Raw genomic sequence first — 15,000 nt, forward strand, 5'->3', positions numbered from 1 at the left:
ATAAACTTGTAATTATGAGATATAAACTGGATAATGAGATATTAACTGAATTGAGAGATATAAACTCGTGATTATGAGATATAAACTGGATAATGAGATACAAACTGAATTGAGAGACATAAACTCGTGATTATGAGATATAAACTGGATAATGAGATATTAACTGAATTGAGAGATATAAACTCGTGATTATGAGATATAAACTGAATTGATAGATAAAAACTCGTGATTATGAGATATAAACTGGATAATGAGATATTAACTGAATTATGAGATATAAACTGAATTGAGAGATATAAACTTGTGATTATGAGATATAAACTGGATAATGAGATATTAACTGAATTGAGAGATATAAACTCGTGATTATGAGATATAAACTGGATAATGAGATACAAACTGAATTGAGAGACATAAACTCGTGATTATAAGATATAAACTGGATAATGAGATATTAACTGAATTGAGAGATATAAACTCGTGATTATGAGATATAAACTGGATAATGAGATATTAACTGAATTGAGAGACATAAACTCGTGATTATGAGATATAAACTGAATTGAGAGATAAAAACTCATGATTATGAGATATAAACTGGATAATGAGATATTAACTGAATTGAGAGATATAAACTCGTGATTATGAGATATAAACTGAATTGATAGATAAAAACTCGTGATTATGAGATATAAAATGGATAATGAGATACAAACTGAATTGAGAGACATAAACTCTGGATTATGAGATATAAACTGGATTATGAGATATAAACTCTGTATTATGAGATATAAACTGAATTGAGAGATAAAAACTTGTGATTATGAGATATAAACTGGATAATGAGATATTAACTGAATTGAGAGATATAAACTCGTGATTATGAGATATAAACTGAATTGAGAGATAAAAACTCGTGATTATGAGATATAAACTGAATTGAGAGATAAAAACTCGTGATTATGAGATATAAAATGGATAATGAGATACAAACTGAATTGAGAGACATAAACTCGTGATTATGAGATATAAACTGGATTATGAGATATAAACTCTGTATTATGAGATATAAACTGGATTATGAGATAAACTGAATTAAGAGATATAAACTAGATTAAGAGATATAAACTGGATTATGAGATATAAACTGGATTATGAGATATAAACTGTATTATGAGATATAAACTGTATTATGAGATATAAACTGGATTATGAGATAAACTGAATTAAGAGATATAAACTGAATTAAGAGATATAAACTAGATTAAGAGATATAAACTGGATTATGAGATATCAACTCTGGATTATGAGATATAAACTGTATTATGAGATATAAACTAGATTAAGAGATATAAACTGTATTATGAGATATAAACTAGATTAAGAGATATAAACTGGATTATGAGATATCAACTCTGGATTATGAGATATAAACTGTATTATGAGATATAAACTGGATTATGAGATATAAACTGTATTATGAGATATAAACTGGATTATGAGATATCAACTCTGGATTATGAGATATAAACTGGATTATGAGATATAAACTGGATTATGAGATATAAACTGAATTGAGATAAAAACTCGTGATTATGAGATATAAAATGGATAATGAGATACAAACTGAATTGAGAGACATAAACTCGTGATTATGAGATATAAACTGGATTATGAGATATAAACTGGATTATGAGATAAACTGAATTAAGAGATATAAACTGAATTAAGAGATATAAACTAGATTAAGAGATATAAACTGGATTATGAGATATCAACTCTGGATTATGAGATATCAATTTATGATTATGAGATATAAACTGGATTATGAGATATAAACTGTATTATGAGATATAAACTGAATTGAGATAAAAACTCGTGATTATGAGATATAAACTGGATTATGAGATATAAACTCTGTATTATGAGATATAAACTGAATTATGAGATAAACTGGATTATGAGATATAAACTGAATTAAGAGATATCAACTGAATTAAGAGATATAAACTGGATTATGAGATTTAAACTGAATTAAGAGGTATAAACCGAATTAAGAGATATAAACCGAATTAAGAGATTTAAACTGAATTAAGAGATATAAACTGGATTATGAGATATAAACTGAATTAAGAGATATAAACTGAATTAAGAGATATAAACTGGATTATGATATATAAACTCTGAATTAAGAGATATCAACCGAATTAAGAGATATAAACCGAATTAAGAGATTTAAACTGAATTAAGAGATATAAACTGGATTATGATATATAAACTGTGGATTAAGAGATATCAACTCTGGATTTAGAGATATAAACTCTGAATTAAGAGATTTAAACTGAATTAAGAGATATAAACTGAATTAAGAGATATCAACTGAATTAAGAGATATAAACTGGATTATGAGATTTAAACTGAATTAAGAGGTATAAACCGAATTAAGAGATATAAACCGAATTAAGAGATTTAAACTGAATTAAGAGATATAAACTGAATTATGAGATAAACTGGATTATGAGATATAAACTGAATTAAGAGATATAAACTGGATTATGAGATATCAACTCTGGATTATGAGATATCAACTCATGATTATGAGATATAAACTGAATTATGAGATAAACTGGATTATGAGATATAAACTGGATTATGAGATATAAACTGAATTATGAGATAAACTGGATTATGAGATATAAACTGAATTAAGAGATATCAACTGAATTAAGAGATATAAACTGGATTATGAGATTTAAACTGAATTAAGAGGTATAAACCGAATTAAGAGATATAAACCGAATTAAGTGATTTAAACTGAATTAAGAGATATAAACTGGATTATGAGATATAAACTGAATTAAGAGATATAAACTGAATTAAGAGATATAAACTGGATTATGATATATAAACTCTGAATTAAGAGATATCAACCGAATTAAGAGATATAAACCGAATTAAGAGATTTAAACTGAATTAAGAGATATAAACTGGATTATGATATATAAACTGTGGATTAAGAGATATCAACTGGATTATGAGATATAAACTGGATTATGAGATTTAAACTGAATTAAGAGGTATAAACCGAATTAAGAGATTTAATCTGAATTAAGAGATATAAACTGGATTATGAGATATAAACTGAATTAAGAGATATAAACTGAATTAAGAGATATAAACTGGATTATGATATATAAACTCTGAATTAAGAGATATCAACCGAATTAAGAGATATAAACCGAATTAAGAGATTTAAACTGAATTAAGAGATATAAACTGGATTATGATATATAAACTGTGGATTAAGAGATATCAACTCTGGATTTAGAGATATAAACTCTGAATTAAGAGATTTAAACTGAATTAAGAGATATAAACCGAATTAAGAGATATAAACCGAATTAAGAGATATAATCCGAATTAAGAGATTTAAACTGAATTAAGAGATATAAACTGGATTATGAGATATAAACTGGATTATGAGATATAAACTGAATTATGAGATAAACTGGATTATGAGATATAAACTGAATTAAGAGATATCAACTGAATTAAGAGATATCAACTGAATTAAGAGATATAAACTGGATTATGAGATTTAAACTGAATTAAGAGGTATAAACCGAATTAAGAGATATAAACCGAATTAAGAGATTTAAACTGAATTAAGAGATATAAACTGGATTATGAGATATAAACTGAATTAAGAGATATAAACTGAATTAAGAGATATAAACTGGATTATGATATATAAACTCTGAATTAAGAGATATCAACCGAATTAAGAGATATAAACCGAATTAAGAGATTTAAACTGAATTAAGAGATATAAACTGGATTATGATATATAAACTGTGGATTAAGAGATATCAACTCTGGATTTAGAGATATAAACTCTGAATTAAGAGATTTAAACTGAATTAAGAGATATAAACTGAATTAAGAGATATAAACCGAATTAAGAGATATAATCCGAATTAAGAGATTTAAACTGAATTAAGAGATATAAACTGGATTATGAGATATAAACTGAATTAAGAGATATAAACTGAATTAAGAGATATAAACCGAATTAAGAGATTTAAACTGAATTAAGAGATATAAACTGGATTATGAGATATAAACTGGATTATGAGATATAAACCTAATTAAGAGATATAAACTGAATTAAGAGATATAAACTGAATTAAGAGATATGAATTAAGAGATATAAACTGAATTAAGAGATATAAACTGAATTAAGAGATATAAACCGAATTAAGAGATTTAAACTGAATTAAGAGATATAAACTGAATTAAGAGATATAAACTAGATTATGAGATATAAACTAGATTATGAGATATAAACTGTATTATGAGATATAAACCTAATTAAGAGATATAAACCGAATTAAGAGATATAAACTGAATTAAGAGATATAAACTGAATTAAGAGATATAAACTAGATTATGAGATATAAACTGAATTAAGAGATATAAACTGGATCATGAGATAGAAACTCTGGATTATGAGATATAAACTCTGGATTATGAGATATAAACTGAATTAAGAGATATAAACTGGATCATGAGATAGAAACTCTGGATTATGAGATATAAACTCTGGATTATGAGATATAAACTGAATTAAGAGATATAAACTGGATTATGAGATAGAAACTCTGGATTATGAGATATAAACTCTGGATTATGAGATATAAACTGAATTAAGAGATATAAACTGGATTATGAGATAGAAACTCTGGATTATGAGATATAAACTCTGGATTATGAGATATAAACTGAATTAAGAGATATAAACTGGATTATGAGATAGAAACTCTGGATTATGAGATATAAACTCTGGATTATGAGATATAAACTGAATTAAGAGATATAAACTGGATTATGAGATAGAAACTCTGGATTATGAGAGATAATCTGAATGATAAGACAAAGAGATAAAGTCAGAATTGTGAAGTAAATAGTTGCAATCACCTGTTGCAATGTTTTAATTGTGTGGCAGCAGCAAGCCTCATATGTTAGCGTAGCTGCTTAGCTGTGTGTTTGCTGTGGTCTGTGTCTGATGCCTCTGTGTTTTGTAGAGTCTAAAGCGCAGGAGAAGAGGCGTCCACATCATCAGCACCAGCGGCTCTCCCTGCGGCAGCAGCCGGCCCCCGCACATCCCCCCCTCTCGCCCTCTTCCTCCTCATCTTCCTCCCCGTCCTCCTCGTCCTCGGGGGCCCCGGGCCCCTGCTCCATCAGTATGGCAGGTCTGTACTCGCTCCAGCCGCCCAGCCTGGCTCAGATCCTGCCCTCCCTGCAGGCCATGCCCCGCCCCAGCCTGCTCTCCAAACTGCCCCCCCTGCAGGCCTACCTCAGCGACAGCAGGACGGCCCCGGGGCCCGCTCCGCAGTGACCCCCCTCACTGCCTGTGTGTGTGTGTGTGTGTGTGTGTGTGGACTGAAGTTTTCTTTTTATTCTTATTTTTTAAGTTGGATTTTACATCCTTTGATGTTCTTTCTCATGTAGCACCTGAAAAGATTATTAGAGATGTTCATTTAAAAGAAAGATTTTATTTATTATGATTAAATCTAGTGTTAATGAGGCCTTCGATTCTATCTTCATTGAATATGAGCTCAAACTGCACACGATTATGAGTAAATCTCAAGAAAATACAGCATATTTCAACCCAAAATAATAACAATGTAGCATTTTATTGTTTTCTTCTTTAGCATGCATTTTATTTTATGGCATTATTTTCATGATAAACAATAACTATTGAATAGTTGAATTCCTAAAAAAAAATTTGCATAAAGAAAATGAAATCTGTTTTTTTTTTTTTTAATAGCATTATTTCCATGGCAAACGCATTTCTAGTTTTCATTACTAAAAACGTTCATTACTAGTTCTGTTATTTAAGAGAGTCAAGCATTATATAATCTTTTTTTTTGGCATTATAGAGACCATTAAACACATTTACCTCTTATTTTTATTGCTGCAGTGCAACCAAACGTTTAACTTGTGCGTAATGAGAATCGGGTGTCTTTGAAGTACAGTAACTAGAAGATTGCCATGAAAATGTCACAAAATATTCTGCTTTTGGGTTGAAATGTGATCATGTTCTTGAGAAAGCTGCAGAAATCAGACACTAGTAAGAATCAGACGACACTCGCACGGATGTGACGTCATGTTTCAGGCCTGCTGAAGGCTATGAAGGATGATCCCGCTGCACCTTTATAGCTTCTTGTGTTGAGAGTGAACATATATCATGAGGATGAAGCAGTGAATAATGTATTGTAGGTCTGCAGCATCAGTGTGTGTGTGTGTGTGTGTGTTTTCTACTCTCTCTCACAGCTTGATTTGGTTGTGTTTGTGAGCACTGTCTTCATCTGAAAGCCTTTATTCTGAGTTCGCACTCGCTGTGTTTGTGGCTCTTAATCATATTTCACATCAAAATCAAAAGAAAACCAATTAGAAATTAGATCTAATATAACATCTAAATATATATATATTCCATTGAAGATTTTGGACATTATTTTCATGACAGTAAACACCTTTTCCTTTCAAACCTGTTTTTTTTTTCTTCTGAAATGCAAAATAATTATATATTGTATTTAATTGTGCAGTATTATGGAATTATTTGTCGTAATAAATTTGAAATGTTAAATATGCTGTTTTTTATTTAAAAAAACCTGAATATTATTATTTTTATTTAATTTTTTTGCTAAAAAGTAAAAGGTATATTTAATGGACCTAAGAATAGACTTCACTTTTTTTTAAACAAATATAATTTCTTCTTTCTTTCTTTATGTTTGGGGTGAAATATGACGTGTCTGAGATCCGCTCGTTCTCGTTTGTGTGTGAGGTTTTTTTGCTGCTTTAATCCCAGAACTGGTTCAGATAATGTCAGACCTACAGATGTGAAGCACACGTCCAGACAGAGCTGTGTGTGAAGATGGCGTGATCTGACGCTTGGTGTCGTGTACTTCCTCTGCACTATTTCACTGTAATCTGGTGCTTTTCTCGTCCCGTCTGTCTCTGGATGTGTAAGAGTCGGCAACCAATCACGCGTGTCTCCTGTAAAACTCATGATGCTGTGCTCGTTAATAAATGTATCTTGTGAAACATGATAGACGCATCCGAACTGACTTTTCTCTAATAAACATCCTGTTTGAACTGCTTCTGTGACCTTTGACCTTTCTTTACAATGCCACTCTGTGACATCACATCCTGTCACATATATTAATGAAGCGGCTCCTTCCACTGTTGCCACGGTTACTATGGAACTTGTTTATAACTGTCTGTCTTGTTGCTTAGGCAACAGCAGCCCTGAGTTCCACCCGGCTGGACAGATGTGTGGTGGGCGGGGCAAGCCCCTCAGAGGCCCCGCCCCCTCCCCTCCCCCCCAGCAGAGGAAGGCGCTGCTGTCACAGGTAGAGAATCAGCTCAGAAACACATGATCAGACGCCTGGTGGATGTGAACAGCACTCGGCCTGTTTTTCAGGAGCCGCTGCGGGAGTCTCTGGACATCCTGGCATCTGTGGAGTACAGCAGGTGAGCGTCAGACACAGGTGTGATGAAGGACAGAGACAGGTTCTGAGTCTGTGATCTCTCTCAGATGTGAGCTGCAGCCTCGGCCCAGCCGTATCCCGGTCGGGTCCCAGACGCCCAGCCTGAGAGTGTGGAAGCTCATCACACCCGGCATCAAGAAACACCTGGCAGGTCAGAGTCGCCCAGTTAACCCTGTAGAGCCTGGCTCATATCTGATACACACACTCCAAGCCTTGAAACAATCAAAATGTTTGATCAAGTAAAGGTCAGTAATATCTCCAGATGAACTCTTCCTGGACTGAAGCCGCTCAGCTTTACTTGATTCTCCATCAATCATGTTTTAGAGTCTCAAATCTGATCCTCAGGATCTTTTGAGGAGCGTTTGTTTCCAGAAGCTTTACTTTCACTGTTCCTCAGCGGAGGAATGATCTTCACAAGCCTCCAGAACATCTCACATCTTCTGAGGAGCCTTGATTTCTTCAGCTCTCAGTCACTGTGTTAAATGTGCGGATCATTTACATCTCATCTCATCACTGGAGATATAGAGTGATATTTAGATCATTGTGTGTCAGTATCTGATTTCTACTGTTAGCAAGATCTCACAGATTTACAAGAAGATGAATCTCTTTATAAAAATATCAGCATCTGCAGCAGATTGAGCTGTTCTTTCCTCTATATTCTCACTAGATCATACTATATGAGCCATTAAAGTCTGATGGAGCAAAGCAAAAAAGTCATATTCAGATTTTCTTTAATATTTTGTGTAATGATTCGATTAAGTTAAAAAAAAGAGAGAGAGGGTTAAAGAAGAGAGGGCTTCACAGGGTTAAACCTGCGGTTGTGTTCACACTGATTCTGATTATTGTGTCCTCTTCTGCTGTTTCTAGGAGTGTCTGGGAAAGACACGAAAGGTCTGAAGACCTCGTCCTGTAGCGGTCAGAGCTCTGGAGACTCACACACACACAGGTAACACACACACACACACACACAGCCTGTACGTGTGAGGAAGATGATGGTGCAGTGCTCATGAATGCAGCAGATTTAATGTGAAGTTTTGCAAGTGCTCTAATGCTTAAAGATTTTCATCTCAACAGATCTCTGCAGACCTGAGGAACTCTGGATCTGTTCACCTACACACACACACACACACACACACACTCATGTTAGAGGAACAGTTCAGCCAAAATCTCCTCACTCTCAGTTCATCAGAGATCAGGATGAGTTTGTTTCTTCATCAGGTTTGGAGAAATGGCTCATCAGTGGATGCTCTGCAGTGAATGGGTGCCGTCAGAATGAGAGTCTGATAAAAACATCAGAATAATCCACAGCACTCCAGTCCATCAATGAACATCTGGAGAAGACAAAAGATGAAACACATCCAGCATTAAGATGATTTTAACTCAAACACATAGAGTCTATAATCCATAATAACACTTCCTCCAGTCTTCTCCAGATGTTCAGTGATGGACTGGAGTGCTGTGGATTAATTGTGATGTTTTTATCAGCTTTTATTCTGACGGCACCCATTCACTGCAGAGCATCCATTGATGAGCCATTTCTCCAAACCTGATGAAGAAACAAACTCATCCTGATCTCTGATGAACTGAGGGAAGGATATTTTCAGCGAATTTTCATGTTTGTCTGAACTGGTCTCTGAGTGAAGCCTCGGTGTTCATCAGCACAAGAGCAGAGCGGCGTGGAGTTTAATGTCTACAGACTCATCATGAGCCGGAGGACATCATACAGCTACACTACAGATGAAACAAACCCTCGCAAACCTGTGGCTCCAGTGTCTTTTGTGATTTTAAGATGTTAATTCTGAACAGGTTTGCGGTGACTAACGAGTCTGAATCCTCTGTGCATGTAAAAAGCAATAAATGTACACGTGTATTCCTGGAAGAAACGCAGACTTGTGATTAATTAACACACACACAGTCTCTCACGCTTGACAGCTTTATTCCCATCAGTTTCATGTAAAACGCAAGTGTGGAGGCGTCCGGATCCTCCGGGTGAACGAGGACTTCAGCATCTGGAAGAGAAACAGCAGATCAGCTCCTGACTCCTGAGACAAGAGTGAGTGTGTGTGTGTGTGTGTACCCTCTCACTCCAGTCTCTTGGGGTTGTTCACAGCTACATAATGATAGAGGACCACCAGCAGGAACAGAGAGACCCCCAGCATGTTAGCGAAGATGGCCAGCTGCACATCAGTCACCATCTCACTGCAGGAAATGACGACAGAGCAGCTCACAAACACTCACACTGAGAACATGTAAACTCTAAACACAATAGCACTCTATACACTAGCAACACAGCAGCAGTGTGACTCTGAAGAGCATCGTGTTCGAATCTAACACTACAGTACTGCGTTCTGACACTGCGCTTCAGATGAATGGAATAACGACACGAGAGCTGATGTCTTCACAGACGAAAGTTTGATTTGTTGAAGTACTCACGTTTATTGTTGTTTATGTGATGTTTGAGGAATCCGTCTCGGCTCGAGAAGCTCCTGCGCTGCCGATTTCCGGGATTGAGACACGTCACGTTCATACGGGTCTCTGAACACGTTACATCCGGAACAACTCGCGGACCACTCATATTTATTATGTTTTTACATTTATTAATCTTACTTTATTTTTAAAATAATGGGTTTGTATTTTACTATTCTTTAAAGTGTAATTTATTTCTGTGATTCAGCATCATTCATTCCTCCAGTCTTCAGTGTATTTCAGAAATCATAATAATATTCTCATTTATTATCAGTGTTAGGTGCTTCCTATTTCTTTAGAACCTGTAATACGTTTACAGTTTTATTCTTTGATGAATAAAAAGTTAAAAAGGACAGCATTTATTCAAAATCGAATTTGGAGTGACATCCGGTTCACAAACGAATCATTCTTTCGAACCGATTCATCACACCGGACTGAATCGAGTGCGACTCGGACTGAACCCCCACGCGCTGCTGATCTGACGCTTGAATGAAGGAGATAAATTAATGTGTTTTTACCATATTAATTCACAGAAAGACACTATTTAAACAAGAATGGTACGATAAAAATTGTCTATATGTTACGGACTTTCAAATGTGACTGTTAAACTTCCTGAATTAAAAATTGGTGAATTGAAATTTGGAGAAAGAAAATGTAATAACAAAATACTTGGAAGTGTGTTTAAAGAAAAACCATTCTATAATATCAAAAAGCCAACGAAAATAAAGATAACAGATAATCAAGTTACTAGTTGTAGCTATCTTAAATGGCCAATTTCACCCAAGGTAAAAGAAATTCAGTTCAAATTAATAAATAATATTTATCCTGCTGCTTAAACTCTAAGGAAAAGGTTCAATTTTGAAGTTAATCCGTGTGTTTTTTGTATGACAGAACACGAAACAATTGAACACCTTTTTTTCTCTTGTTCAGTCACAATGGGGTTTTGGAAGGATGTTTATCGATGGTTAAATATTGGGATCAATAACTCTTTGTTTAACAAATTTCAAGTGTGGATGGTATGTCAAAAAAGGTATCTAAAATGGTGAACATTATTTTCATTATGGGAAAGTATCATATACACAAAAATAAGTGGAATAACAGCGAGCCCAACATAAACTGTGTTAAGAATGAAATTAAAAAGCACATGTTTTTTTTCACTCAAACGAGTTCTTGATGTAAATGTAAGTTCAAGTTTATATGACATATTGTAAAAAAAAATATATATATATATATATATATATATATATATTAAAAAAAATTTATGTTTCACAGTGTTTATGTAAAAAAAAAAAAAGGTGAGCTGATGAAGACAAGTTTATCCACTTTATAAGATTTAAAGGGGTCAAACATCCACACTTCACATCATTATTGGGTGCTTTAATAATATAATTGCATATGTGACGTCATTGTGCGATTACGATCTGCCGATCCTTTCTCTTCGTAAGACCTCAATATATTTCTTCAGAGCCTCTGGGAATCATTCTATGCTCCTTCTTCATCTGCTTTTTTGACTCTAAAAGTGATGTTAGCCACTGACTTGCACTTTATCACCAAATTCCATTATTTCAGCTAGAAATCTTCTGAGATCTTGGATGGCCCGAGGATGAATAAATGACCAGCAGATGGTGATTTCCGGTGAACTGTCCCTTTAAGAGTGTTTCTGACAGGAAGAAAACCTTACAGGGAGCACTGATCATTTTCTTTTAATTTAACCTGATGTGCTAAAATAACTAAGACTGAAAAAAATAAAACTATATAGATATATTTTAAAAGAAGAAATTTTTAAATGACCAAAAAAAAAAAAAAAAAGATTTACTGCAAAATTAAGCATTTGTTTGGTCAAGTATATATATATATATATATATATATATATAAACAGATTAATTTAATAAAAGAATCCTTAAGTATCCTCTGCTCTAAAATAATTCATTGTCAAGAAAATGCTCTTTTTGTGCAATGAAATGATCTTCATCCAGTTCTAAGCAACTATATACATATATATATATATATATATATATATACAGTTAAAAGAGTATTTTTAAATAAACAGTGATTATGTTTGTATCTTGTAGTGAATGTACAGTTTTCTGGCCTCACTTCCTGTTGTGTTTGTCTCTCAGCAGAAGATGTAAAGCAGGTGTGAGCAGTGGCGTGTGTTTCTGGAGGAAGTCAGGTGACACAAACCCTCTGTCATCCATCACTTATTAAAATAGAAACCCATTATTTTAAAATGCTATAATATCACTGGTATCAGACTCACACGTTCTTTTACTGAAACAAAGACGCTAGATATTGATGGAAATATTCCTGAGAGACTCACGAGAGCCGTCTGCTCTGAGCCTGAAGCAGTCCTCTTCCTTTATTTTTATTTTCGTCTAATGTTTATTTTATTTCAAGTAAATAAATATTTTTTGTTATTTTATTTGTAGTTAACTATAACATTCCTGATAATAATGCATTACATATTTTACATAGTTTATAATATTTGCAGATACCTTGCATCAGAAATTGTTTGTTGAAGTGTGATTTAATGCATTTTATTTTTTTAAAAGTGATTCACTGAATAGATAAGTATTATAACTGGTTACAGTCATTCCTTTTGCATTGTAATGTGTCACACGTTTAAAGAAACTCTTATTTGCTTTATTTTTTAATGCATTTAATTCTAAAGGATATTAAAGGGTGTTCAGGATATACAATCTGAGGCACGTTCAGAGTATAATGACGGGGCGTATCATTTTAACAGCTGAAATATTTTTGAAATAATAAATACTAGTTCAAAGAGAAGAGCTGATGTCGTTTTCTTTTATAATGTAAAAAAGATAAATGTATTTTCTGAAAGTTTACATGTACACACACATTTTGACAATCACAGTTAGGATGCGTGTCTGGTCTCAGTGGACAGAAGCGTGGTCACTCCAGTGTGCAGTCGGTCCACAGCGGCTTCTGAATGTGTTCTGGGATCTTCTCCACAGAAGTCTGTTGAAGAGACGAGCACTGTGAGTTACTGTGTGTCACTGTTACTGTGTGTCACTGTTACTGTGTGCCACTGTGTGTCACCGTTACTGTGAGTCACCGTTACTGTGTGTCACCGTTACTGTGTGTCACCGTTACTGTGTGTCACTGTTACTGTGTGCCACTGTGTGTCACTGTTACTGTGTGCCACTGTGTGTCACTGTTACTGTGTGCCACTGTGTGTCACCGTTACTGTGTGTCACCGTTACTGTGTGTCACGGTTACTGTGTGTCACGGTTACTGTGAGTCACTGTTACTGTGAGTCACTGTTACTGTGAGTCACTGTTACTGTGTGTCACTGTTACTGTGTGTCACTGTTACTGTGTGTCACTGTTACTGTGTGTCACTGTTACTGTGAGTCACTGTTACTGTGTGTCACTGTTACTGTGAGTCACTGTTACTGTGTGTCACTGTTACTGTGTGTCTCTGTTACTGTGTGTCACTGTGTGTCACTGTTACTGTGTGCCACTGTGAGTCACCGTTACTGTGTGTCACCGTTTCTGTGTGTCACCGTTTCTGTGAGTCACCGTTACTGTGTGTCACGGTTACTGTGTGTCACGGTTACTGTGAGTCACTGTTACTGTGAGTCACTGTTACTGTGTGTCACTGTTACTGTGTGTCACTGTTACTGTGAGTCACTGTTACTGTGTGTCACTGTTACTGTGTGCCACTGTGTGTCACCGTTACTGTGTGTCACGGTTACTGTGTGTCACTGTTACTGTGAGTCACTGTTACTGTGTGTCACGGTTACTGTGTGTCACTGTTACTGTGAGTCACTGTTACTGTGTGTCACTGTGTGTCTCTGTTACTGTGTGTCACTGTTACTGTGAGTCACTGTTACTGTGTGTCACTGTTACTGTGTGCCACTGTTACTGTGTGCCACTGTTACTGTGTGTTACTGTGTGTTACTGTGTGTCACTGTTACTGTGTGCCACTGTTACTGTGTGCCACTGTTACTGTGTGTCACTGTTACTGTGTGTCACGGTTACTGTGAGTCACTGTTACTGTGAGTCACTGTTACTGTGAGTCACTGTTACTGTGTGTCACTGTTACTGTGTGTCACTGTTACTGTGAGTCACTGTTACTGTGAGTCACTGTTACTGTGAGTCACTGTTACTGTGTGTTACTGTGTGTCACTGTTACTGTGTGTCACGGTTACTGTGTGTCACTGTTACTGTGTGTCACCGTTACTGTGAGTCACCGTTACTGTGAGTCACTGTTACTGTGTGTCACTGTTACTGTGTGTCACCGTTACTGTGTGTCACCGTTACTGTGTGTCACTGTTACTGTGTGTTACTGTGTGTAACTGTTACTGTGTGTCACGGTTACTGTGAGTCACCGTTACTGTGAGTCACCGTTACTGTGAGTTACTGTGAGTCACCGTTACTGTGTGTCACCGTTACTGTGTGTCACTGTTACTGTGTGTTACTGTGTGTAACTGTTACTGTGTGTCACGGTTACTGTGAGTCACCGTTACTGTGAGTCACCGGTACTGTGAGTTACTGTGTGTCACCGTTACTGTGTGTCACCGTTACTGTGTGTCACCGTTACTGTGTGTCACCGTTACTGTGTGTCACTGTGTGTCTCTGTTACTGTGTGTCACTGTGTGTCTCTGTTACTGTGTGTCACTGTGTGTCTCTGTTACTGTGTGTCACTGTTACGGTGTGTCACCGTTACTGTGAGTCACTGTTACTGTGAGTCACTGTTACTGTGTGTCACTGTGTGTCTCTGTTACTGTGTGTCACTGTTACTGTGAGTCACTGTTACTGTGTGTCACTGTTACTGTGAGTCACTGTTACTGTGTGCCACTGTTACTGTGTGCCACTGTTACTGTGTGTTACTGTGTGTCACTGTTACTGTGTGTCACGGTTACTGTGTGTCACGGTTACTGTGTGTCACGGTTACTGTGTGTCACCGTTACTGTGAGTCACCGTTACTGTGTGTCACCGTTACTGTGTGTCACTGT

At 35.4% G+C, this 15,000-nt stretch overlaps 3 protein-coding genes across 5 annotated transcripts in view; 1 reads left to right on the top strand and 2 right to left on the bottom strand.

The window, feature by feature from the left end:
• Window positions 1-8,748, top strand: part of agbl5 (AGBL carboxypeptidase 5) — a 20,161-nt gene extending 11,413 nt beyond the window's left edge. For 2 of the 3 annotated variants that reach the window (XM_059524231.1, XM_059524229.1), the window contains exons 11-16: window positions 5,085-5,252; window positions 7,300-7,415; window positions 7,487-7,536; window positions 7,601-7,704; window positions 8,421-8,499; window positions 8,628-8,747. In XM_059524231.1, coding sequence (XP_059380214.1) covers window positions 5,085-5,252; window positions 7,300-7,415; window positions 7,487-7,536; window positions 7,601-7,704; window positions 8,421-8,499; window positions 8,628-8,643 — 533 coding nt within the window. In that variant the 3' untranslated portion in view covers window positions 8,644-8,747. Of the gene's footprint in view, window positions 1-5,084; window positions 5,253-7,299; window positions 7,416-7,486; window positions 7,537-7,600; window positions 7,705-8,420; window positions 8,500-8,627 lie in introns of all 3 variants that reach the window. The other variant, XM_059524230.1, reaches the window with a different exon arrangement.
• A 724-nt stretch (window positions 8,749-9,472) lies between these two features.
• Window positions 9,473-10,136, bottom strand: LOC132115651 (dolichyl-diphosphooligosaccharide--protein glycosyltransferase subunit 4-like). The gene is made up of 3 exons (XM_059524062.1): window positions 9,987-10,136; window positions 9,632-9,752; window positions 9,473-9,562 (listed from the first exon to the last, which is right to left on the bottom strand). Exon 2 carries the CDS (start codon window positions 9,746-9,748, stop codon window positions 9,635-9,637), a length of 114 nt encoding a protein of 37 aa, XP_059380045.1. The 5' UTR covers window positions 9,749-9,752; window positions 9,987-10,136; the 3' UTR covers window positions 9,473-9,562; window positions 9,632-9,634.
• A 2,504-nt stretch (window positions 10,137-12,640) lies between these two features.
• mrps10 (mitochondrial ribosomal protein S10) overlaps window positions 12,641-15,000 on the bottom strand; it is a 5,458-nt gene continuing 3,098 nt past the window's right edge. Inside the window, exon 7 of the mRNA XM_059524223.1 lies at window positions 12,641-12,998. Within this exon, the coding sequence (XP_059380206.1) occupies window positions 12,933-12,998 (66 nt within the window). The 3' untranslated portion in view covers window positions 12,641-12,932. The remainder of the gene's footprint in view (window positions 12,999-15,000) is intronic.

The sequence above is a fragment of the Carassius carassius genome, chromosome 35 (genome assembly GCF_963082965.1).
Source record: "Carassius carassius chromosome 35, fCarCar2.1, whole genome shotgun sequence".
Classification (NCBI taxonomy): domain Eukaryota; kingdom Metazoa; phylum Chordata; class Actinopteri; order Cypriniformes; family Cyprinidae; genus Carassius; species Carassius carassius.

Bases quoted from the DNA above. Each gene is read 5' to 3' on its own strand.
- LOC132115651 (XM_059524062.1), bottom strand. From the start codon at position 9,748: ATGGTGACTGATGTGCAGCTGGCCATCTTCGCTAACATGCTGGGGGTC.